The sequence below is a fragment of the Corvus hawaiiensis genome, chromosome 2 (genome assembly GCF_020740725.1).
Source record: "Corvus hawaiiensis isolate bCorHaw1 chromosome 2, bCorHaw1.pri.cur, whole genome shotgun sequence".
Classification (NCBI taxonomy): Eukaryota; Metazoa; Chordata; class Aves; order Passeriformes; family Corvidae; genus Corvus; species Corvus hawaiiensis.
The window spans coordinates 92,319,998-92,343,973 of record NC_063214.1 but is presented as its reverse complement, the minus strand read 5'-3'; the positions used below and the strand labels follow the sequence as shown (position 1 = coordinate 92,343,973).

The window sequence follows — 23,976 nt, the reverse complement described above, 5'->3', positions numbered from 1 at the left end:
CTGCCTGGAAATTTCAACAGCTCTTGCTTCAACTTATGCCTGTTGCTACTTGTCCTCCCACCCCACACTGTAAGGAGCCCAGCTGTCTCCTTGATGACCCTCATATGCACTGGAGGGTATATTAGATTCCCCTGAAGGCATCTCTCCTTCAGGCTGAACCAGCCCAGTTGCCCTTGCATCTCTTCAGGGGTAGGTGATGCAGTTCTCACCACCTTGGAGGCCCTCCCTCCAGTTTTTCCATGGCCTTCCTGTATTGTGAGGGTCCAAACTGAACACTCTACTCTAGATGCAGTCAAAAATTGCCGAACAACTCCTCACTTCTCTCTATCTGCCAACCAAACTTCTGTTAACACAGCCCAAATTGGGAACTTGCCCAGATAAAACCCCACAAAACAACAAAATTGCAGGTATCTCAGGGTTTGTTTTTAAAGGTGTCTCCAAATCACATGTGGCTGTGCCAGTGTAACTGAAATGGTACTATGCCCAAAGAGAAGGAGGGGTAACAGAGGGCTTCAGGAAACCAATGGTACATTCAGGAATTGCAGCCTCATTTGTATCCCTAGACCCTCAATTTTACTATGTTCTTCTCTTCCTAAGGAAGTAACTGCTTAGTACTTGAAGTTTTGTGCCCATAAATGTCTCCATGTACCAAAACACTCCATACAGTACAAGCACAAGCAGCTGCACTACATTTTTAAAAGCATGATTTCAGGAGAAAAGGGCAGATGTTCAGAATATTTCTCCAAAGTGCATCATTTGTGCTTTATGATAGCCAGTAAGGCAAAGCTGAAAAAAATACATGATCTGATCAAATCATGTCTGTGTGTAGCAGCAGTACTTGTTCCTCTTCTTTCAAAGTGCTTTGGCTTCATCAATTATCACACTCAAGCACTTAGTTACTCAAAACAAATCATTAAAATGTCCGTGATGATTTTAATATTGTGCTGTTCCGGATGCCTATTCTGAAATAATGGGGAAATATATTACCTAGTCAAAAGGACAAGCTTATCATTTATGACCATATTAAAGAAGATGTTATAAAATTCACTGTTGGATTTGAAAATTGTTGATATTGAGATCATTGATTTCCTTTGATTACAGCTAGCACCAGGCACTGCTCCACTATAGCCCAAGGAAGCCTGGTATGGGCTTCAATAAAAAAAGGACAACAAAAAGAATTACTGATTGCAAATTTATTACATGGAACAGCAAATTCCAGACAACTGCGTCACATAATAGACAACCAGTGCAATGGGAAGTCTCTTTCCTTTATGTAAACCAAGTCATCGAGTTGGTAAATGAATCCATGAACTTCATATTCCACGGTATTCTGAAATGAATTAACACAGTATCATCTTTTATGTTGAGATGTTGATGTGAATATGACTTAGTACTCAGAGTTCTGTGCATCTGGTTCTTCTCAAAGTTAGAAATTAAATAGCTTCAGATTCTAATACCAGAAGATTAAGATGCTTGAAAGTTTAGATAAGCACCCAAATCTGTTATTTTTGCTCAAACATGAATCCTCCCTCCTCACACAATTCTCTTTCTACCATGTTGTAACCCTGCTGACCTTCTTTTAGAGTATGGAAGCATGATGAAGAAAACCATCCCTTTGTCAAGGGTGTGTACTCTTAAGTCTGTGAGCATGAAAAAACCCCATGTTTCTGTCAAGACAACTCTCAGTGGCCATATGAAATGTATGTTTCATAGATTGGTACTAGGTTTGTAATGCTTCTCAGGACCTTCTTTCGTCATGAGGATCATCATTAGTGAAAAGGAAGAAGAAATTCTTTATGCTTTTGGCTGCCTACTTACCACTGCCTTCAATAGTTCTTCCATTTCGAGGCTGAAAAATATAATAATTAGGTGATTGCAAAGAAGTAATGGATTACAGACCTATAAGCACACCAAAAATACATTCCCATCGTGCAGACAGAGGACTGTATAAGACTGTAGTAAGATTTTCTTTACAGCAACATGTCAAATGACAGGGGACCCATGCAGGGTGGGTTATGCCTTTGAATATGAGAAATTTTCATTCAGCCTCTGCCCAAAAACCTAAACATTCTGGCTTTAATTATTCTCATTCAGGGTTTGGATCTCAATTCGTTGGGGTAGTATAGGCACATGCCTAAGAAAGAGCATATAAATACCAGCACTGAAAGAACCTGGATGGACACACTTGAAATAACTTGAATTAAACATAAATTACTGCCAAATTGGGACTCTGGTTACCTGACATGACCTACTTTACAATATTTTAAATTTTTTAAAATGTGTTCAAGATATTCCTAAAAATTACTTTGGTGTTAATCAGGGAGTGTCTAAACCAGCACATTGGGTATTAGACCATGTCATAGCTCAGCAAGCCCATGGGTGAAAACCATGACAGAAATGATGATCATTTTGCTTTGGCTTTTCACCGTTACGCAGTGACTTTGCTTCCTGCCAGCCCTCTCAAACCAGGTGGACACTCAGCTCAGGCACATGTTTGATCTAATTTATTTAGCATCAGTGCACCTTGACAGTCTCAGAGATAGAAGCCACATGGATGATTTGGCTCAAGATAAAACATTTGCAGAGGCGTATCTTCAAACAAAAATAAGTGTTTAATCCATTAGTACCCCAGATCTCATTATCTTGTCATATTTTAGTCAAACCAGAGCTTTTCGAGCAAATGGCTCCCTAAGCTTTCAAGCAAGGGATATTTGGCCTCTCTTCAAAACAACTGCAGCAAGAATTTGTGAAACAGCTGCTCATCTGTGAACATATAACAATGTCCGCTATTGAGAATCTTTAAAATGAAGAGACTCAGATACCCTGAAAAGGAAGAAAGGCCGCCCCAGAGTTCCATGACTGTCCTGTAAAATCAAACACAAACAATGACAAAACACTTTAAACTCAGTTCCATAGATCCGTTGCCAAATTTTACCTTTCTATCAGAATATCGGTAATTTGGGGCCTTTTTCAGCAGCATGCAAACAAGATTTTGATAGTCCCCAATGCCCATTCATCTGGGATGCTGATTAAAAATTAATGCCTAAAGAACATTGTGTCGAGTGTAAATATAATAAATTACCATAATTAAAGATTCACAGGGTTTAGAAGAGATATAAAAGAAAGCTTTACGCATCGGGTATAAGCAGGGTCAGCATAGATCACTTCCCAACCACTGAAAAAAAACAAGGTGACTTTAAAAAAGCAGCAAAAGAAACAAGGAAAGGGACATACTTCCCTAGCCACTGCTACTGCCACTGCTTGTCTTCACATTTACATACCTTCTTTGTAAACTTTGCAGAAGCAATCTGTGATTCCTGCAAGTGGACACTGTAAGTTAATCAAGATGCCGGCATGTTTTGGTTTGTTACAGTGACCCTCTATTACTGATGAGGTTGGTACACTCCATGTGAGAAGAGAGATAACCTTACACTTATCACAGACTGATGTAAGAACAGCAGCAAACTGATCTTTGTAAAGATTAATGTGGAGTCTTGCCTGGAATGTTACTCTGTTCATTACCATCATTCAACAGGCTTCTCTTGCTGTACAGCAAAGTGCAGCCATGCTCTGGGGGGTGAAGCAGAGCTTAGACTGGAGCTCCACTCCTCAGGCTAGAATTGTACTGATAGCTCTTACCTTGTTAAAATGTGGCTGCTCTTCACCTTTCAGACTGCTCTTGGTTTTAACCCAGGAAAGATTGCTGGGTTTAAGCCTTCCCCTGCACTCTTTATTCTTCAGAAAATTGCTCATTTTTCTACTCAGCCTTACTTCAGGGAATAGAAATGTTCCCCATGACTTTACATGAGCAGACTAAGTTCAACATGTAACGCAGCCCTGAACCTGCAGCCATGGTTTGGGAGCCCTCCTGCTCAATCAAGGTGCTTTAAAGTATGCAAAGGAGGAGACTACTGCAGAGACAATATGAATGCTACCCTTGTTCTGATATGATTATTACATACCAAGCAAAGACAGAGATTGACTCATGACTTAGCCTGAAGTTTCAACTATCCTAACTAATTTATAACAGGTGAGAGATTACTATGTGGAAGAAATATGGTAAAAACTGAGCTTCCAAACAACTCTAGGATGGAAATTTCGAACACACAGTGAAGTGATTGTGATGTAGATGGGTTTAGATAGCTCTTTTTGCTTTCTTTGAAAGCACCATCTACAAGGTTTACCCAAAGATTAGACGATGATGTTAGTCTTAGCTCTCACAAAATATTTTAAATTCCCCAGGTGGGGTTCAAGTCCCATTCAAGCCCAAATTGCCATGGACTTCACCTTTCACAGTGCTGAGGCCTCATTCATTCTCTTGAAACCCCACCTACCTTCTCTATAGAATCTCTAACTCTGACTAAATAATTATTTTTTATTCACAGAAATATCGGATAATGTAGAAATTTAAGTTCAGCTGCCATTAGTAGGATTTCATAACTTTTTCCTTGGACTCACTACGTACAGACTCATGTTTGTAGTGTATTCTCAAGATTCCTTGTGGGCTAAGAAAGTATAACTTCATGTAATATGAGATTCGATCAGCTGGGTAAAACGTCACATAGTTCTTTTTCCATATTTCACATATTTACTTTATCTGCTGCTTTACTCAGACCACACCTAGAAATCATATTGCAGACACGTAGCTCATATTTTTTGAAAGGCTATTGTATGAGATTCAGCTTCTAATCTTGAGGACACCATTTTTTGCAAAGTTAGTTACTACAACAGTAACCAGGAATAGGACTCTGTTCAAAGTTACCAGATGATTCTGGATGTTCCCTCATTAGCTAAGTCGTGGAGGCATAAGAGTCAATAGTGAACTCAAAAACATTTATTAGACATTCAAGACTGAAATGCTAGAATTTTTTTATACTATCAGCTTCAGTATTGTAGAGTTTTATTACTGCTTCAGGAAAGCATGCTTGGAATTATAATAAGCCAAAGACACTGGCAAGAAGAGATATTGAAGTGCATTTCAAAATACTTTCTATTATTGTCTTGCAGGATCTACTCTTGTTTTGAAACAACAGAGGACTCAGCCTCCACAAGTAAACTGGCTTTTTAGCTTACACCCGGGGGTGAGTGAATTTTCTGGAAAAGGTTGTTAATGAAGTGGTGATAATAAAATAGTGATATAAAGCAGAACTGACACTGAGGTGGGTCTTTATATGACTGCACTAACAAAAAAGAACTGTACTCAATAACTCCTCAACTTAATCTCTTTAATCTGAGTCAGAAACACAAAGAAACCCCAAGACCATTTCAAATAGAGTATTAAAATCAGTAAAGCAATTCATACACCTCCATGTTCAGCATGATACAAGGTATGCTATTGATCCAGTGTTATGTATCTTTTAAGCATATTTAACCCAGTGTTATTCAAAACTGAGGGTCAGGTTAAAATACTCTGACTGTAGGTGCATGTTTTGGTTCTTGAGCTCTAAATTGGTGAAAAACAGCAATTTCATATAAATAAAGTAACTAAGAATTACATGCAAACTACTAACAAGAAGAAAATATTTTATATACTCTCCTACATCTCTTAAACCATCACACTATTAGATTCTACATTATTGTTTGGAGAGAAATGTCAAAAAGTTGATCGTGGAGTGGTTGCTTTTTAAGTTTAAGAAAGGGGTGCTTTGAAACAAAAGAAACAATGGCCCCTTACCTCATTTTTATGCATGCTGTTGAATATGGAATAACAGAGATCCAAAACAGTGCTGGAGATCTGAAAAAACAAGCAATACTTTAATATATTTACTGGGAGAATGTGGTGTACATGGTTTGATAGAAAACAGGCTTGATTCTGATCCTGAATCAATTTAGATTGAGCACAGTTCACTAAAAACACTCGTAGCAGGGGAAAACTTACTGATGCTATTATGAGCTGAAAAATTAGTCTCTTGTTTGAGGAGAATACGCAGAATACAACAGTTGTCAATACAGTCTGGTGCTATAAAGAGATCTAAATCAACCTCACATTTAAAATACATTTTTCTATGCTAATTGTTCTAGGGATAGCTTTGGTTTGTGCCATGTTTAATCTGTGCTCCTTTTCACCTACAAGCATTTCAGTCAATCAATGCTATAATCATTAACCATGAATACTGAAATTACTGTCCCATAGTCATTGCCACAGGACAGGGATTTGCTTATGCATGCAATCACATTAGGTAAGAACTACAGCTTCAAAGGAAGTGAGGTGTAAGACCCCTCAAAAACAGGCTCTGGGAACAGTTTTCTACAAGTCTTGGTTCATAAAACTGTAAGATTTCAGACAGAAAAAAATCAGCACAAAATGTTAAAAATTTCCAAATACTTCCTGATCCTGCAAATATTTTTCTCCCCACTTTGAAAATAACCCTTGGGCTCGATATTAAATGCAGTGTAGCTGATCTTTCACATACTAATTTTTTCTTCTAAAGTGTTTGTAAGCTCTGGGCCAGCAGAAGTGATCTGTGAAAACTTCCCCTTGCTCCCCTCTCCTCTGAGCACCCCAGAAAAAACCCATCCACCCACCAGGCACCGAGCCAGGACCACATAGGACCTTTAACTCCTGCAGAACTGTCCGCCACTTCTTGCTTCAGTGTTAGCTACTACTGGCATGGCAAGAAAGGAAAAACAAACCCGTGCTTTCCTTTAGGTCCGCATTAGCTTCACTGGGAGGAGAGCACATACACCAACAAACCAGCTCTGCTCTCCAGAGCTGCTGGCTCTCTGGCAGAGGCTGTGCCACCTGCAGGCATCGATGCTCCGGGTTATACAGGACAATTAGTATGTCTGGAGGAGAGAGTCTCAGCAGATCAAACACACTACCAGAGTCAAATTACCTGAGGCTGATCCGACATTTCCATCCATTGACTGAAACACAGTGCCAGTTGCTTTAAAAAGTAAAGAATAGACATTAACAGTGAGTCTATCATACCTTCGGACCTGTGTTTTCACTCGGGAAGTCGGGACTGGCTCGTTATTAGCCTGTCCAGCTTTTGCTGACCCAGGTGTCCTATTCTGCACCCGGCTGCACACCATACCCCTGCCCACACCTGTTCCACCTGCCGCTGCGGAGGGCACAGGGCGCCAGCCTCCCTCCTCTCTTTACCATCTCCCCCAGGGTTTTTAATAAGGCATTGCCACTCCGTTGCCGATTTCCTACCTCTTTTCCCTGCCAAAGATGAGTGTCGTTTTCCACCTTCCTCGTCTCTACCCTACCTCTCCACCGCGCATCGCTGTCAGACGACAATGACAGACGTACCTGGTTTTGGGGCAGCTCCACACCGTCCCGGTAGCGCGAGAAAGGCTGCGGGAACCCTGCGGGACGGGACACGGGTGCGTTGGGATGCCGCGGAGCCCAGCCCCGACGGCGCTCCTCTCTCGAGAGGAGCCGACCCTTTCCGCGGGTTCTCTCGCGTTCCCCTGACGCCGGTGCCGGGACGTACCTGAGCCCCGCGGGAGGGCGCAGAGGCAGCAGGCGGCCAGGAGCCAGGGCAGGGCAGGCGGCGCCGAGGGCATGGCGGGCCGGGGATGGACGGATGGGCGAGCGGACGGGCTCCTTTATGGGGCCGCGCCGAGCCCCATATGGAGCCGCCGAGCCAATGGGCGCCGGGGCGGTCCCAAGCAGCGCTCCCACTGTCGCTCCCGGTGTCGCTCCCGCTGCCGGACAAGCACTGCCGCCCCCACCGCCCCGCGGCTCGGCACGCCGTGACGAGAAACCCCCACCCCAGCCGTAGGGACCCCGTTCTCCAACCCCGAGAACTCTCCGTCAAAGCTGCTTTTCTACAAGAGGTGACTGAGAGGAAAGAGTGAGAGATGAAAAGAAGATGCTGTGCATGGTCACATGACGGAGCAACAGAAAATTCTGTTTTGTAGTAGGGCTTGCTGAGTGTTTGGAAATTATTTCTCCTCATGGCAGTTTGGGAAATAAAGTTTGCCTTCTAATTAGAAAGGATGTGAACTTTCATATTGAACAAGTCCTGGCCCATTTTACTACATTTACCTTCACGTGAAATAAGGAAGGCCATCCACCTCTTTGTTCATTTCGCAGTGGGTATGGCTGTAGAAGAGATACAGATCTGCTCTCAACAGGAAGTGAATCTCCTTTCTTCCTGATTTAATCATTGTGTTTGACTATGGAAAACTCTTCCTGGTTTTCTCTGTGCAAGTTGTAAGGGCAATGCTTTCTAATCAGATCACAGACTGAGAAAGGCAGAGCCCTCCCAAACTCTTTTTTTTATAGACTTTGGGCCTGCTGAAGCAAATACATATTCAGTTGTCCAACTTCTAACATAGCGGGGTTGGAACTACATGATCTCTAAGATCCCTTCCAACCCTAACTATTCTATGATTCTATGGACTCGACATGCTTGGGAGGCAACGGCTCCAGTGTGGGATATGAGACATAAGGAGCTGCAGAAGCTATTATTTTCACAGCATCCCACCTCATCTCATAATGTCCCTCAATGGCTGTGCTGCACACTAAAAGGATGACGGTAGGACTGTTCCTAGTGGGAGCATCTCAGAACAGTCAGGGAGGAGACACACCTGCTTTCTCACCAAGAAAAAGGGAGCCAGACTTCATCGACTTTGTCAGCTACACAGCTGTGTGTCCTGAACATGTAAAGAGGCACTGGAGCAGCCGAGTGACCCCAACACTGTTAGTTCACCCTTTGTTCCTTCCCCTGGGAGAGACAGCTGTCTTCGCCTCATCACAGCCTTTTGGGGGCAATAATCTGAGTAGGGAGATGTCAGGAGAGGTCAGACATTGCTGGAGTAGACACTCAGCTGTCAGATTCACACTGTCTTAAGTGGAAATGGGAGTTTCAAGACAGGATAGAATTCAAAGAGATTAGTCCCTCTGACTGTATAATTAGTGGGAGCTAAAGCAGATTGCAGCAAGTTTTGTGATGATAGTTTCTCACAGCAAATCCTCCCAGGCTTTCATTAACAAGAAGATGCAGGGTTCCAGGAAGCCCATAGCTCCTATTTGCAGTGGTCCTGCTTTCTACCCAAGCCCATGAAATCCTGGAGTGAAAGGACTGTCTGTGTTTGTTAAATTCGCTCATAAAAGGAGGATGGTGTTTAATTTTTGATAGCAGCAAGAAGCAGGTTTGTGTTTGGTGTAATTTATTTAAGCCAGTGTAGTCACAGAAATGTGAAAGCAGAGCCCCACTAAGTGTGAGCTGGGCTCATCACAGGCAGACAGTAAAATGAGAGAAGGTAAAGATACTCTGAAGGATTACACATTTTCATATTAACTATCTTCTTTCTGTCTTTCAACACTTTAACCAAACTTAAAATTATTTTTCACCAACAGTTTTTCTCTTGCCATGCTTATCACAGATCTTGCATCCAAATCACTCCCATGCTGCAGACTCATGGGATTTTGGAGAGCCATTAAAGATTCACTATTTGTTATTATTTTTTTAATGTTAACATATGAGATACCAATCCTTTTAAATCCTAATAATTTGCTATCTTTTTACAAAAGAATACTTATAAATTATTACCAGATTGCTAGTGATAGTTCACTGTAATGGGATGTGGTTCTCTGGCTTTCCCTATCTGAGTAGAAAAGCACAGTCTTCTGCCTTCTTCCTCAGGTGACCCATTACCTGCCTAAATTCCCACTTCTTTCTCACACAGCCTGCTATATAGTAGCCTCTTTCAACACATCTGAGTTTAGGAGTGGGATTTTTTTTGTAACAGCATAGGAAAAGTGGCATGTGATCATGCTGGGTGAGTAAAATCTACTTCTACCTTTCATAAAATACTGGATGCTACCTGAACCTTTCCTTCCTCCTTCTCATGCACAATAAACCATCTGCTGCTTTATTTCATCCTTTACCATGGAGTGCCCTAAGTGTACTCTGTGTCTTCTTTCAGCAAATTTTGCCTACAGTGAAGCCTATGGAGCTATTCATTTGCATCAAGTGAGGCTTAATACTTAGAGATGAGATAAAAATTTACTCATTCAAACTTCACTAAAAAAAAATCACAACTTATCTCCTAGTTGAAAATAGTATTTTATCACAGCCGTGCAGTATGAGAGAAGAATGGGGAAAGTGTTGAGAACTAAAATTTCAAATATATGAGGGTGTTTTATAATGAACACATTCAGCTTCCTAAAATCAGAACTTTCTTTGCTGCTGGATGTTTCATTTCAAAGGTGTTAGCTAAGGTGCAGCTCTGCCAATGGATATATCAACACCAAGCCACATTAATGAGCCACACTTTTACTGGATAAATAAAATTACTGCTTTAAGGTCCTGGGCTCTCTGCACAAAGAGAGAAAATTAGGGTGACTTTCAGTGCCCACAGTGATTCACAAGTGAGTTTAAAATGAAGCTTTAGTAGGGAGTCGATGAGAAACAAGAGGATTTTTTTTTTATTGTGAGTAAGGAGGCTTGGCATATATTTAGCAACAGCAATATCACCCATAATTTTAGACTAAAACATGCTGTGATTGATAAATGAATAAGAAGAAAATTTGGTGTCAATGGGCAAAACAGATGAAGGGCTGGTTTCCTTTTTGTAAGTGATTTCTGCAATGAAATCAGTAGTTATTGCAGACAGCAAGGACAGAGTCTGCAAAATGTCACCATCGAGCAGTTCCCGAGTGCGTCCCAACCGGCTGCTTCTGCTTGCTCATGCCTCTCCCCCTCCGCAGCTCAGCAGCACTTCCTACAAAGCCTTATCCTGCTCTGAGGGCTTTCAATACCTCAGCCACGACCTGTTTGGAAAGATGAGGAAAGCTGCAGAAAATGGAGAGGATTTATGAGGCAAACCTGTCACAGAGCCTGCAGACATCTCCCACTGTTCCTATTACATATAACAGTGCCTACTTACGTTGAATACAAGGCTGTGTTTGATGTGGTTTTAGTTAACATTTGTTTACCTTTCCAGCACAAACAAGTGGTCCAAACAGTGGGAGCTTGTCTCATTTTTGTTTTCACATGGGCTCCACTGGGCACTCAGAGCTGTGTGCCCCAACTTTGCTTTACTAGCACATATCACACTTTTGTAAAACTGGTATCTGCTATAGGTGCTGATTTGGTTGTCAGAATGTCAAGTAAGTACACAATAGTCAGTCTTATGCTTCTGCTTGTGGTTGGGTTGCTATACCTTACAGCTATAAAGCCGTGGTCTTAAAGTTGAGTAGGCCAGCAAGTAAATGTTTCAAGGGGATCAGTTAAAAGCATGTCCCACAGGGCAGGAGTTCAAAGACAAGAACTAACCAAGAGCATCAAAATGGAGGACAGATGCTAGTGGTGAGGTTAGGAAACTAGACCAGGAATCTAAATATTTGCATTCTTTTGGATAGTTTCTTGGCTAATTTTTGGAGAAATGTGATTTTATGTCTGCTACATTCAGCCAGAGAAGTGTAAATTCCTCTGAAATGGAGCAATTTGTACCTATCATGTTGTGCTGTATGGAAAGAGTGCTGTAGCAATGGGAAGTATTTGTATATATTATACAGTGGGATAAAGGATCAGTATAATTTCTAGATTTTGAGACATTTGAAAAGATCTTTAACCTGGAGCTCTGACTTGGCTTAATTTTATTTGGTGTTGCCCCAGCTGGACAGGGAAGCAGTATGCTCTTCTGCTCAGGCAACTGGTGGGATAACTCAATCAATATCTGCAATTGAGCTTTCATCAAGGATTTGTCCAGAATGATTAATTCCTGGCATCTTAGCCCTGCCATAAATTTCCAGGTGGCCTCTGAGTCAAATGCTGGAGTGGCTGACACATACTTCACAGCACCAGCTGAACAAATTTGATTTTAATAGTTGAATTATAATGCTGACACTGATTCATCCATGCCTCCTAAATCTAAATGACTTCATTTGTATCTTTAATTTTCTTTGAGTATAGCTATATGTAAATCATAATTTTGTGTTTATAGAGGGATCACCACAGTCTGTGGACACCTTACACTGATTACTAGAGTAAAGGACTTAACATGTGTATCATTCATCTCAGATTTCTGGCAAATACCCAAATCCTACATATCCATTACTATATGAGAAGAGAGTAGCTGAAAATAAATGTTTGTCTCACCAAGAACTGACTACAGGGAGAGCCAGTCCCAGACCATTTTTACTACCTGACTATGTTTCCTCAAAGATCACTCACTCTAAACCCACCAGCCAGAGAGAAGAAATCACCAGACTACTTTACTCTATTTCAGTATCATATGACCCATCCACCCTGTACTAGTGATATGACCCATCATCTGCCTGACTTTAACATGATACACAAAAACCAACCCATCTGGGAAGCTGAGTGCTTAAATAACTGGAGCTCAAGCCTCTGGACACTCCAACTTACATGTCACTTATTGAATGAGGAGCAAAGAGTTTAACCCAAAGCTCTGCTCCCTTAGCCATACTTATCAACAGTTAATCCTGTCAGACATCTGAGTTGAGGGCCATTCAAAATGAGTAAGTACTCAAACACTGTCACTTACACTTATTGCTGAAAATACCTGTGTTTTTCTTAAGTAACTTGACTTACTTAATATGAAAGCAATTCATTTTTCTCATTCTCTTTCAAGTCAGCTATATCTTTACAGAGTATTGCTGGTATTGAAAATGAAGTGATTGCTTCTTTTACACATTAAATGTCATTTGTACGAACTGTTGTATGCCTTCTGACTTAAGATGTAAAACTTAAGCTAATTTTTATGCTGTCCTTTGGCCAAAACGGTTATGCCTTGACACTCATTGGCCTGAGTATTTTTTAAATCTCATTAGATTATATCACTCCACAAAAGCTCTACTATATCAGAAAGCAAAACTTTTCAGTTGTTAGAGGATTTTATTGGCCTCAAAATATTGGAATTGCAAGTTTCATGGAAATGCACTTCTGGGTCTAGCAGTCAGACCAGACTGTAAACCAACAATAAACAAAGAACCACTAATACTAATCCTACTGCTTGGATTAGGGTCCAAACCTGTCTGTCAGTAGTGATGTGTTGTCCATAGCCTCTACTGAGAATTGCGTCTCATCCTCAGAAGCTGTTTCTCTCCCCACCTGAGTCCTAAAGCCCTTTGTGCCCAGAACACATACATCTTTCCTCTATGGCAAAAGATCTGCCTGGTCTGCCTGCAAGCAGCTGTCCAGAAGAATCACAGGCAAACAAAAGGCAGGTTTTCCTTTGAAGGAACCATTTTACAGTTGAATGTCTTTTAAAAGCTTTTAATCTCCTTCTCCAATAAATTTGAATGAGATTTTTTTGTTATCCTTTCCCAAAGGTCTGTTTGCAGAAGCATGGTGGCATTTATTATAGATACAGAATTAATTTGTATCCATTAACACCCAATTTACACATTATCTTCTTGATTTTAGTTGCTCCATGTAGGCCAAACCTTGAATTAAGAAAGCTCTCCCTGCCTGGGGAAGGACTCCATGAATGAGCCCTTCTGCTCGCTTGATCTCTGCTCTGGGAACTGTGTTGCTCAGCCCTTTCCAGGCCCAACGGGGGTCAAAGTTCCAGTCCAAGATCTAGACACACCATTAGACAGAAATGCATAGAAAAAGACCTCCCATAATATGATGCACCAGCTAGACAAGACAAATGAGGGAGAATGATAGTGTGGTGGCAGGAATACAGACATTTTGGGAGTTCCTATCCTCCATCTGTATTTCATTTCTCTTCTTAGTAAATATTTCTTTACAGCAAAATATTGGGGGGGGGGGGGGGGAATGCTTTTGTGGACCACCCTTCACAAAATAGCTTAGTAAGACAGGAAGCTGATTGTCAACAAGCACGAGTGGAACACCAGAAACTGAGAAGATGCTTGCCCAAACAGGTGCTGCTTATAGATGAAGACCATCACCAGGGTTTAACAGGAACCAGGATATTAGAGTCTGTTGAAATAGACTGAGCTTCAAAAGATGTGCAAAAGATGGACCAAAATTTCCAACAGAGGGTAGTGCCCTGGTGATGGTAACAGAGCAGGGTTTGACAGTGACGGGGGCCTTGCTCAGCACTGGCACTGCAGCACCCATGTGGATTGGGGGACACAGCTGGCACCCAGCAGGGATGACCCAGTGGATGTAGTGCAGATTGTGCACCTGTGGCCCAACAGGTCTCACTTGGTGGCATGAGGGTTCAGGGAGTGTTGGGAGCAGTGGGGGATCACACACAGCCAGAGCACACACATCCCCCAAAGGAGAAGTAGGCAGGAGTGGAGCCCATTACCCTGGAGAGAGCGGTGGGCATTTGTCCCTCCCTGTGCAGAATTTGAGCATTTGGAGATTAGTTATACAAGGGTGTTTAAAAATTTCCAGTTCAGTAACAGTTTGTGAGTGTCTAATGTTGAGGTTTATCTCCTGGTATAGCTCTTGAATATATTTTTCACCAGTTGCTGACCAATTCTGTGCTGTTAATAATTCAATAAACTACTTCAGTCTTGAGTTGGTTTAAGCTATGAGCAGTTTTTCCCTGGGATAATTATGCACCTGAATGTCCCCCAATGCTAGCAACATTGTGCACAAAATGCAGTAAGGCCAGCTTGCTTTTCCCCTTCATAACAACACATCTTGACAATGCATCGTCTGTCCTAAATGGTAACTGCTGCACTATCTGCTGGCTCTGAAGGCTCCAAGATAAAGAAGGAATTACTCCAAAGCCAAAGAAGAAGGGGAAAAATTTGAGAGAATTTGAAGGAAATAATGACCAAAGAACAGAGCGGAGAGCTTATCCACAGGGAAAACTACTTTCTGACTCAGCAGAGGACTACTCTATCCCTCATGTTTTGTCAAATGCAGTCCCTGCCTGTCTCAGCCCTACTACAGAAAAATGTGGAGGCTGGAGCCTCTGTAGCATGTAAGTGGAGAAGACAGACTTTTCTCTGCAGTATAATTTGCTGTAAGGCACCCCACTTAAAAGTGAGCAGAGAGCTTAGGGTTTTACCTGGAAAGACTTAATTGTTAAAGATGAAGGAAAAGCCAAAACAGGCAGCCACATCAATGGTTATATCAGGTACCTTTCTTCTAAGTACATGTCACTGAGGAGAGGTTTAGCAGAGATGACACATTGGGACCACATCTCATAATATGTTAATATAAAAAGATACAGTGCACTAACTGGCAAATCCTGTCTAGTTTATCACTGCAAACCTCAGAGATTTATGATGGCCAGAGGTATGTGCTTGTCATGAAGTCACATGAAACTGGAGAACACGTAATGTTTATTTAGCTGGATGAATAGTCCTGAGACAGGAGAATTAACTGCATACAATTTCAATTTTCTTTTTCTTTCTGTTGACAGAGTTAACATATTCCCAGCTGGCAACAGAGTGTCTGAAGAAGATAGTGTTTAATGGGATAGTGAAGAATGATGTAAAGTCAAAATCAATTCATCTACGATGAAATACAGTAAGATAAATGAGTACAACATTAAAGAAGCCAATAAAGACCTTGATAAAGCTTCATGAGGCATAATAAAGTTACAGAAACAATTTCTAGAGAGTGTATTGGATATATTTCCAAAACCCAAGCTATCATTTGAAAAATATTTTTAAATGTCCTCTGTTCTACATGAGAAACATATTTGTGTATCCAATTTCTGTTGGTTTTACATTAAAAGAAATACACATTCACTTCAGAGCGTAGCCTGGCAGGTTCTAGCAATTTGCAGAGTTTTTGGCATAAAACAGTGATGCTGCTGCAGTTCCTGGTCTGCCTGCAACTCTGAAAGGCAGTCTTGAGGTAACTTCTATATCAAACTACCATTATTAAGCATTGTTTTAAAGCAGTGTTATTTTTGCCATGGAATCAATAACATGCTTCACTTATCCAGTTGTAAAATGCTAGTGAAGAAAAGAGATTTTTCCTGTGTGAAGGAGTTGGATAAGATGAAATCTGTGTGCAATGGCTTAAGGATAACCTCATAATGATGCCTTTTCTTGGTCTTAAAATTAAGAATCAAACATGGTTAGAAGGGAAAAAGGGGTTTTACTTCAGTATTTATTTTAAGGATCCTTAGGTGCACTACGTCCAGGTGGAATGTGTTGAAACGCACACTGCAATGCCCACACCCAATAGATCAGGTATAACATTATAGGTTTTACTAATTAGCATATCTATCAAAGATTCCCCAGTGAGAGGCTCAAGTGAGCCCTTCTCCTCAAGGAACCTTCCCCTGGATGGTTCTACCTTAGTTTAAAAAATGTGTTCTGGAGAGGACCTTGGTGTCTGGGGCTTTTTGATCTTTAACTACGAGGCTTCTAAGATGTTTGGTCTCCTAGCTTAACAAAATAAGTCTAAGAATGTAGGCTAAAAACCACTAAGAATACAAAAAGCTATAAAAAGGTATATAAAAGGGGTATAAAAGAAAAGGCAAAAAATCATCATGGCATCAATAATGACTACAGTGTGACAATTAAAAAAAAAAAAAAAAGGAAAAATCAAGCAGAGCTCCCTGCCTTCTGTTTGGAGAAAACATAGCCAAAATTAATTTTCCTGTTCTAACTCCAGCAATATCAAGAGAACAGCAGAAGCTGATATGACCCATCCCTGGATGTGTTTAAAAAAAGACTGGATATGGCACTCGATGCCATGATCCAGTTGAGGTGCTAGGGCATGGGTTGGACTCAATCATCTTGAAGGTCTCTTCCAACCCAGACATTCTGTGAATTCTGTGAACTTCTGTAACAGGAGCGCATTTAGACAACAACAGAGCAAGACACAATGTGGCACCACGAGTTACCCAAGAGAATGAGGCTCAGTGTGTTGCTGTTGTTTATCGTTCCTGAAGGAGAAAATAATCTGCCCTCTTTGCAGTGGCTGGATCAATGAGTCACTGCTTAGTGACACAGTTTCCTTAATGAAGTGAGTGCTCAACAAAGATGTGTAAATTAGGGAATAAGGATGTCGCAGCAAAGTACGTGCTAACTGCTCTGGTAGGGTTTTTTTCAAACCAGGAAAGCCCACTAGTTAAATGATGAAAAATATAAAAGGACAAAATCTCTAGAGGGAATTGGTAAGTGGATGGATGGATGGATGGCAGCCTCCTTCTTTTCTGGGGATACAACTTAAAAGAAAGACAGTGTTGCTGTGGAAATATGCCTGCCTAAGTGGTGTGATGCTTCCAAATGCAGGGCTGGGGTGTTCCTTATACTAAAAAAGAAATAGTTGTAATTCTCAAAGATTATTGTGAGCAGAGCCTGAAGGTGAACAGAGGATCTAGTGCCTGACAGCAAGAGCTGACAGCCTAAGAAAGGGAAAGGTTTGGCTCCAAATGGTCAAAAAAGATTGTATTTAGTAAGAATTTATGCTGTAATATGGTAAGAGAGGAATGCTTAATACAGCTGATATAGGCTACCCACAATATTTTTAAAAGAGCTGAGAGTCTGTAGGATCTGTGCTACAAGATGGTATTCTGAACCACTAAAAAAATGTACTTTTAATCATAACACTTGGTTCATACTTGAAAACAACATCTTGGCTTGGCTTACTCTTTTTTTATTTCGTTTCATTATTTTGAGCTCAGATGTAGATTTTGCAATTTAGAGCAACATCACTTGAAAAAACACAATGATACTTTCATAAACACTACAGTGATGGATATAAAGCATTAAACAATGACTTTTCTTTTCTTGAAGTATAAAGCTGGCACCTTCAATATTGCCTTTTATCAAATACCAATTGCAATAGCAACAGGTGACTTATTCATTTAACTGTATGCTTTGTAACTGAGTATCTTTTAATACTTTTCAGAGATCATCTGTGAATATGAATTTCATCTTGTTAACCTTCTTTCATTTAAGTTGAATACATAGAAAGAAGATGTAAAATCATTCTCCCTCTTTTTAGGTGAATAAATTCTGGAGATAAAACCTAATGCTTTTCATGGTTGATCTATCATGGCTGGTCCTGACATAAGGTTTGATGCATGGCTGGCGGTCACAATTCCAAAACATCAACTGCACTTTGGGTGAACTGAATAAATTGAGAGGCTAGTTGGTGACCATCAGTTATACTTCGGGAGATCTCAAAGCTTTACATTAAATGTTGAAATCATCTTATATTCTCAAGCCTTTTCCTTGTAGTGAGGCTGAAAGCAGTGTCACTAAAACTTGCCATATTTACCCTACCCGTCATATTTTCAGGGATCTTTTTGGTGGTGGTTGCCATAACTGGTTAAATTACACCTATTTTAGAAATGGGCATTTTCAAATAGACAATCTCCTATGTGTTCTCACCTTAGTGAGAACAAGATTTTATTGTTGCAGCCCAAGACGGGCTGTGCTCTAATATCTTCAGAAACATTGAGTTGAAGGAAATAAAATTTGCCACGGAGAATCAAGGTAAAGCTAGATCTTGATGTCTCTGTTTTTCAAGGGCAAGAAACTTCAACGTAAGTTTCAGTGACTGAAGAATTCATCTCACCTCAGTGTTACAACTCCAAAGGCCTGTTCTTCAAAACAATCCAACTACTTCCTCTTAATTCTTCCTCCCATCCCTATTTCTGTCTATGTGGTGACTGGGGAAATTCCTTGTCCCTTTTTTTGTTTTTTTATATTGTAGCATGTGAACATGCATGGTAAGTTAAGGACACATGGTAACATAGTTAACAGCTCATATTCAGGAAGGCAGCAAAAAAATCCCCTAAAAACACAAAGAATTTGTGTTTCTCTTCTTTTGGGGGGTGAGGGGATTTTTTTTGTTGTTTTTTGTTTGTTTTAAAGAGTCAAGGAAACTATGGAGTAGGCATCAGATTTTGTAAAATGATGGGTTCTTAATTTCCATTGGAAACAGTCACATATAAATAACTCCAAAATTATTCTTGGATGAGGACCATGCCCCCAGAGGACCACACTCTGAGGTATGGCACAGGGGCCACACTGTGCAGGAGGACGTGGGCCCTCCCTGGGGAGTCACTCCCTGTGGCCAGAGCACAGTCTGCATTTGCAGTGCCTTGGTCAGGAGGATGTGCCAACAGAGGTGAAGTCCCACCTCTCACCCACTTGCCCTCCCAAGTCTGGATTGTAGCACAATGCCTGTCATTTTAGGATAACTCTTTTAGACTTACATTTCCTTGAATTTCTGGCACAAACATTTTTTTTCTTGCCTTCACAAGAGTGGTGTGATTCCTAATTAATTATTCAACTATAAGGATATGGGAAACAAATGTTCAAATTCCTCCTGATAGATACCACATCTGCCACCTCCCAAGAGCCAGCCCTAAACAGCAAGTTATAAATTATTTGAAGCACTCAGTGTCCCTGTGAAGGCTGTTCCACTTAACGTAAAATATTCTAATCCTACATACATTCATTAGCAAATGGGACCCAGGTTCTCTGCCTGCCCCCTCTTTTCTTTTTTAATCTCATCCCCCCATGACCCAAGTCACCCCTCAGCCTCCTTCAGGTGTTTCTGCTTACCCCAAAACTGGTCAGTTTTCTAATGTGGAGATAATCAAGCAGAAGACAACAGCTCTCCCAACCCTTGCTACAGCAGTACTACTGGTATCAGATATGTGAGGAATTGTGTCTTCTGCTTAGCATGCTGTCCTTAGGTGTTTTTTCCAATATTTTAGAGTGTAATCTCAAACACTGGTAAAGAGAAGTATTGGTTCAGAGCAGCACAGCTGCCTCCACTCAATAATCCTTTTTGAAATGCAGTGACAAAAAAAACCTCCACCTGAAATCTGCCTTACTTCTTACTGAGCCTAGAGCAGCTCTGGTGCTCTCTATTTGTGCAATGCCAATCTTGCAGCTCCTCTCGAGGCAAGGCACAGCACTGGCAGGTTTGCACTGCAGCACTGCTGCAGTTTGTCCTCACTGGAGCCTAAGTCACAGATGCAACCGTGAGCGCCATACCTGCAGGGTCACAGCAACTTTGTCACCTGGGAGTAGCCTGGAAATAACTTGTCCCTTGGGGAATGCAACAGGTGAATTTAAGACTCAGCTGCTTGCCAGTTTGACTCTGCCAGCCATAGAGCAAAATGAAAGTTGGTGAATCCAGCTGTCTGATTTGAGCTGTGGGGAGAGGGGAGGGTTAAAAGAGGGTAGCAGGTCGCTTTGCAATACACTAACTTGTTTTGGACACTAAGTGGTTCAGTCAATTGTCTTAATTTCTCTACTTTGGGAAACACCCATAACTGGGACTTAAAATTCAATTGTTATTTCTGATTTTTATTTAAAGAATTGACTTACCTTGCTACATTGACATGATAGTTTGCTGATTGGCTGCACTCATTTTATGACCTATATAATTAATTTTGAATCATTAGGTTCAATTTTAATTGAAATTGGTTTGATAATTAAATGTAGTTCTTAGCTACTCTAGTCCAGTGTCTAGCAGCATGTTTCGTTCTTTGCTATTAATAAACTTCACAAAGCTGTTTTCCCTTTTCAAACTACCAGCTCAGACTAAATGTCTGAAGAATATAAGATAAATTAGATGGTTCAGCTAATGACCTACTTACCTCAATCTAAACTTTTTGTCTCCTTCTCAAAGGGCAATCAAATTGTGTAATGATATGCAAAGATTTAAGAATTCCAAGGCACTCGTCATCAAGGTAAAACTTGCCTCTAACCCAAAATAAAAAGTTAACTTAATCTTCAAATGAACACATCTCATTTGCTGCTTATGGATTTGATTATACCCCTACTACAGGCAGTATGTTTTTGCTACAGATATCAGCCCTAAGTCCCCCCAGTCCCTCCACACACCTCAATCTTTCCTATGAAAGAGCTGTTTTTGACATGCACTTTATTCTTTGTTAAAGTTATTTTATATTTTAAAAAATCCAGGAAACACATGCTACTTTATGTATGATATTTATGCCATATTAGTAAATCCTGCATCTGTGTGAGGCTGTATCTCCCTGCATTCATTGGCCTGCCTTTTTTTTTTATTTCCACAGTGTCTCTTAATAATGTAGAGGCCACAAAGTATACTATATGTTGTATCTTGTATCAACACAAACCACATTTAAATAAGCTCCCTTAAGTTCCAGAAAGAGACAGAATCTGGTGACGAAGATCACACTCTAATAAATGTGTTACATACCAAAGGTGCCATGTCTGATCTGCAAATCAAGGTACTTGTACCCAAGAGATCTCCTTTGGTGATCAGTCATGCTTCAGAAATGCAGTCATGAAACAGACAGATGATTTCACTAATAATGGCAGTGCACTAGGAAAAGCACGTCTTCCTACTGATTTCAATAAGATTTAAATCTTCGCAAGTACTTGATGCTGCGCAGGTGACTTGTCTTAAGGTCAGCTCTTATGGAAACAAAGCATGACTCAAAAGGGCTACCAAGACTAATCCTAGTAATTGGCATTGGATTTAAACCTGAAATAACTGCAAAGAGCAAAAAATAAACATAGCATAAGTTTAACAATATGGGCAAGCCCAGGCTTCTGCTGAATAGGATGAGCTTGGAAGGTCAAGGAAAATAAAGGTTCTTTCAGTGTGATTAGGCTGGATGTGCTCAAATGCAAACTGCACTATGGATGATTGCTTACCTTGTCCAAGACAGAGGCTCATTTAAACATTTTGGTATGCTTAAATGCTATTTAGAATTAACTTATACCAAGGGCAGTCATGACAGCCTGCCACTGACAGATAACTTCTTAAAATGCTTGAATGAGCTACACCTGGTCTTCCCTGAGTGGCCAACCTGCAAATGTGGATCTTTTGTAAGACTGTTCCAGGAGAAATGTCAAACCTGGAATAAAGATATACAAGAGTTATTAGGACATACACCCCTTTTTTTAGTGGCATAAACATTAAACATGTTATAAAGATCAACTTTTTACGTTTAGGCCCATATCTTTACAGAAAAAATGGGTACATCACTTCCGTTGGCTTTAGCATCATATATCTGGGAAAGACACTCTAGAATATCCCAGAGAGAGGAGGGTGACTTTTCACCAGCTCACTTATCCTTTACATCTCTTTGGCAATGTAAAAATTCTCTAGTATTAAAAAGAACCTAGACTCACACATCAATTTTGCTGCCTATTTGAAATGCTAAACTCCACTACAATCTACGATTTAGCATTATTAGTAGCAAGAATCCTGTTGGCCTGAAGTAGCAACTATATAATCCAACAGTACAGTTGCCTATGCAACACATTCTTCAACTTCATCAGACACTTTCAGGCCTGATTACTGACAACAAAGCTTATTAACTTTGCTTAATTTGGAAAATTGGTCTCTTTTGTACTGGATTAATTATTATACATGTCAGTAACAACATACTTGAAAGGTTAAAGTTCCTAAATTGAGCCTGATAATCTGGCAGGAATTGGTTCCACAGCTGGAGACTGCTTATTAATAAATCTGTGTGTAGCTGAAACGGTAGTCATCACTGAAACCTGAAGAAAGGAGTAGCTTTCTAGCCTGTGCAAGACTCAGACTGGTGACAGCCACAGATTTCCAACGTGCTTTGCCAACAAGGTAACTGTCACAATCATCATTTCTACTTCACAGGTAGAGAGGAAGGGATGCACAAGAATGTGGTGTCCCAAGGTGCTGATACAAACAAACAGAGAGTCAGTCAGAGAATTGGTTTTCTGATTACTGGCTTTTGGCCACTGGTTCCCAGTGAGATCTGTGTTTCCGCTGCTTCACTGGAGACCAGCAGCCATCAGCTGAGCATATAATTGCTAACGCATTTGCATTACCCTGTTCTGCTCCATAGGTTGGCCATGGTATCTGTACCAGTGACAGAATCCTTGGACTTCCTTGGTCAGGCTTCAGCAAAGTGCACCACGGTAGTCAAGTCTGAAAAGACATGGATCAGAGGGGCTAAATCCTCCTCTAACAGGGAGGAGTGCCCTGTAAGACTGCAATATGTCCTCAAGAGGACCTGTTTAAATAGATGTTAAGAAGATCACCATCACTGGGTTTTCATGGGGTTTGTGTGTATCAGAGTCCTCAAGGTGAGCATTTTGCTTGTCCACTGTGAGCATGTTTCTTGTCCAGTGAGCTGAGCACTGAGTGTACAGCTGTGTGCAGTGACTGTGTGCACTATGCAGTGCCTTTGGGGGAAAAGGAGCCTGGGCTTAGCTAAAGGCTATGGACAGCAGCATTCAGACAACACCGGCCTTCACACTACAGCTGTTTCTCACAGTGGTTTAGGGCAGTGTTCCTCTTCTCCTGGAGCCTACACCCGCCCTGTGTCTACCGTGTCAGGGTGAGGCGTTGGGCAATGCCTGGCTCTGCCAGCTGCTTTTACATTTTTTTTTCATTCCTGCCTGGCCAAGGGCAACTTTCCTGCCTGATGGTGGGCCTCAGACAATTGAAGAAATAGTAAGAAGTGTTTGGAGAAACATCAGGGAGGAAGAGTCACATGGAAAGGGACTCTTGATCTCTACAACTCCCTAACAGGAAGCTGTAGCCGAGCAACGATCGATTTCATCTCCTAAGTACAAGTGATGGGTCCAGAGGAAACAGGCTCAAATTGCACCAGAGGAGATCTAGGTCAGGTTTTTGGGAAAATTTCTTTGTGGAAAGGGTTGTCAAACATGGGTACAGACTGCCCAGGGCAGCGGTGCAATCACCTTCCCACAGCACCCATATGGATGTGACCCTCGGGGACACGGTTTAGTGGTGGCCTTGGCAGTGCTGGGGAAACGGTTGGACTCGAAGATCCTAGAGGTCTGTTCCAATATTAATGGTTCTGTGATTTCCACATCTATATGGTTTTTTTAAACAGGAGCATTAGTTACCTACGAAAGATGTTTTAGCCGTCAAAAAAAAAAAAACCGCAACAACCCAAACACACGTACACACGTGTATATATGTGAGTCCAGCCGGAAAGCCACACTCGAGGGGAAGGAGGGAAGAGGCGGGGAGAGGAGGGCAGAGCTGCCCAGCCCTCCCTCCTTCCCTCCCGCCTTCGGGCGGCCGGGTGCGGCGCTGCGTCTTCTCGCAGCCGAACCGAGCCGTCCCCGCGGCGGCCTTCACCTTCCTCCCCTTCCCGGCGGTGGGGCTGGGGCCTGCC

The 23,976-nt window shown here is 41.3% G+C and overlaps 1 protein-coding gene across 3 annotated transcripts; it reads right to left on the bottom strand.

The window, feature by feature from the left end:
- Positions 1-1,178: 1,178 nt before the first annotated feature.
- Positions 1,179-21,163, bottom strand: NMS (neuromedin S). Of its 3 annotated transcripts, none has more exons than XM_048325720.1 (8): positions 21,030-21,163; positions 7,259-7,314; positions 6,837-6,887; positions 5,675-5,734; positions 3,282-3,317; positions 2,823-2,864; positions 1,819-1,849; positions 1,179-1,330 (listed from the first exon to the last, which is right to left on the bottom strand). In XM_048325720.1, exons 1-8 carry the CDS (start codon positions 21,097-21,099, stop codon positions 1,314-1,316), a joined length of 363 nt encoding a protein of 120 aa, XP_048181677.1. In that variant the 5' UTR covers positions 21,100-21,163; the 3' UTR covers positions 1,179-1,313. The 3 variants fall into 3 exon arrangements, with proteins under 3 accessions (XP_048181677.1, XP_048181669.1, XP_048181685.1); XM_048325712.1 differs by lacking the exon at positions 21,030-21,163 and adding an exon at positions 7,443-7,587; XM_048325728.1 differs by lacking the exons at positions 3,282-3,317; positions 21,030-21,163 and adding an exon at positions 7,443-7,587.
- Between the last annotated feature and the right edge of the window lie 2,813 nt (positions 21,164-23,976).

Excerpts from the sequence above, each read along its gene's own strand:
- NMS (XM_048325712.1), bottom strand. The coding sequence starts at position 7,515 with ATGCCCTCGGCGCCGCCTGCCCTGCCCTGGCTCCTGGCCGCCTGCTGC. Across the intron at positions 7,315-7,442 it reads CGCCCTCCCGCGGGGCTCAG|GGTTCCCGCAGCCTTTCTCG; the intron begins GTACGTCCCGGC and ends CCCGTCCCGCAG. Across the intron at positions 1,850-2,822 it reads GGCCTTTCTTCCTTTTCAGG|CCTCGAAATGGAAGAACTAT; the intron begins GTATCTGAGTCT and ends TATATTTTTCAG.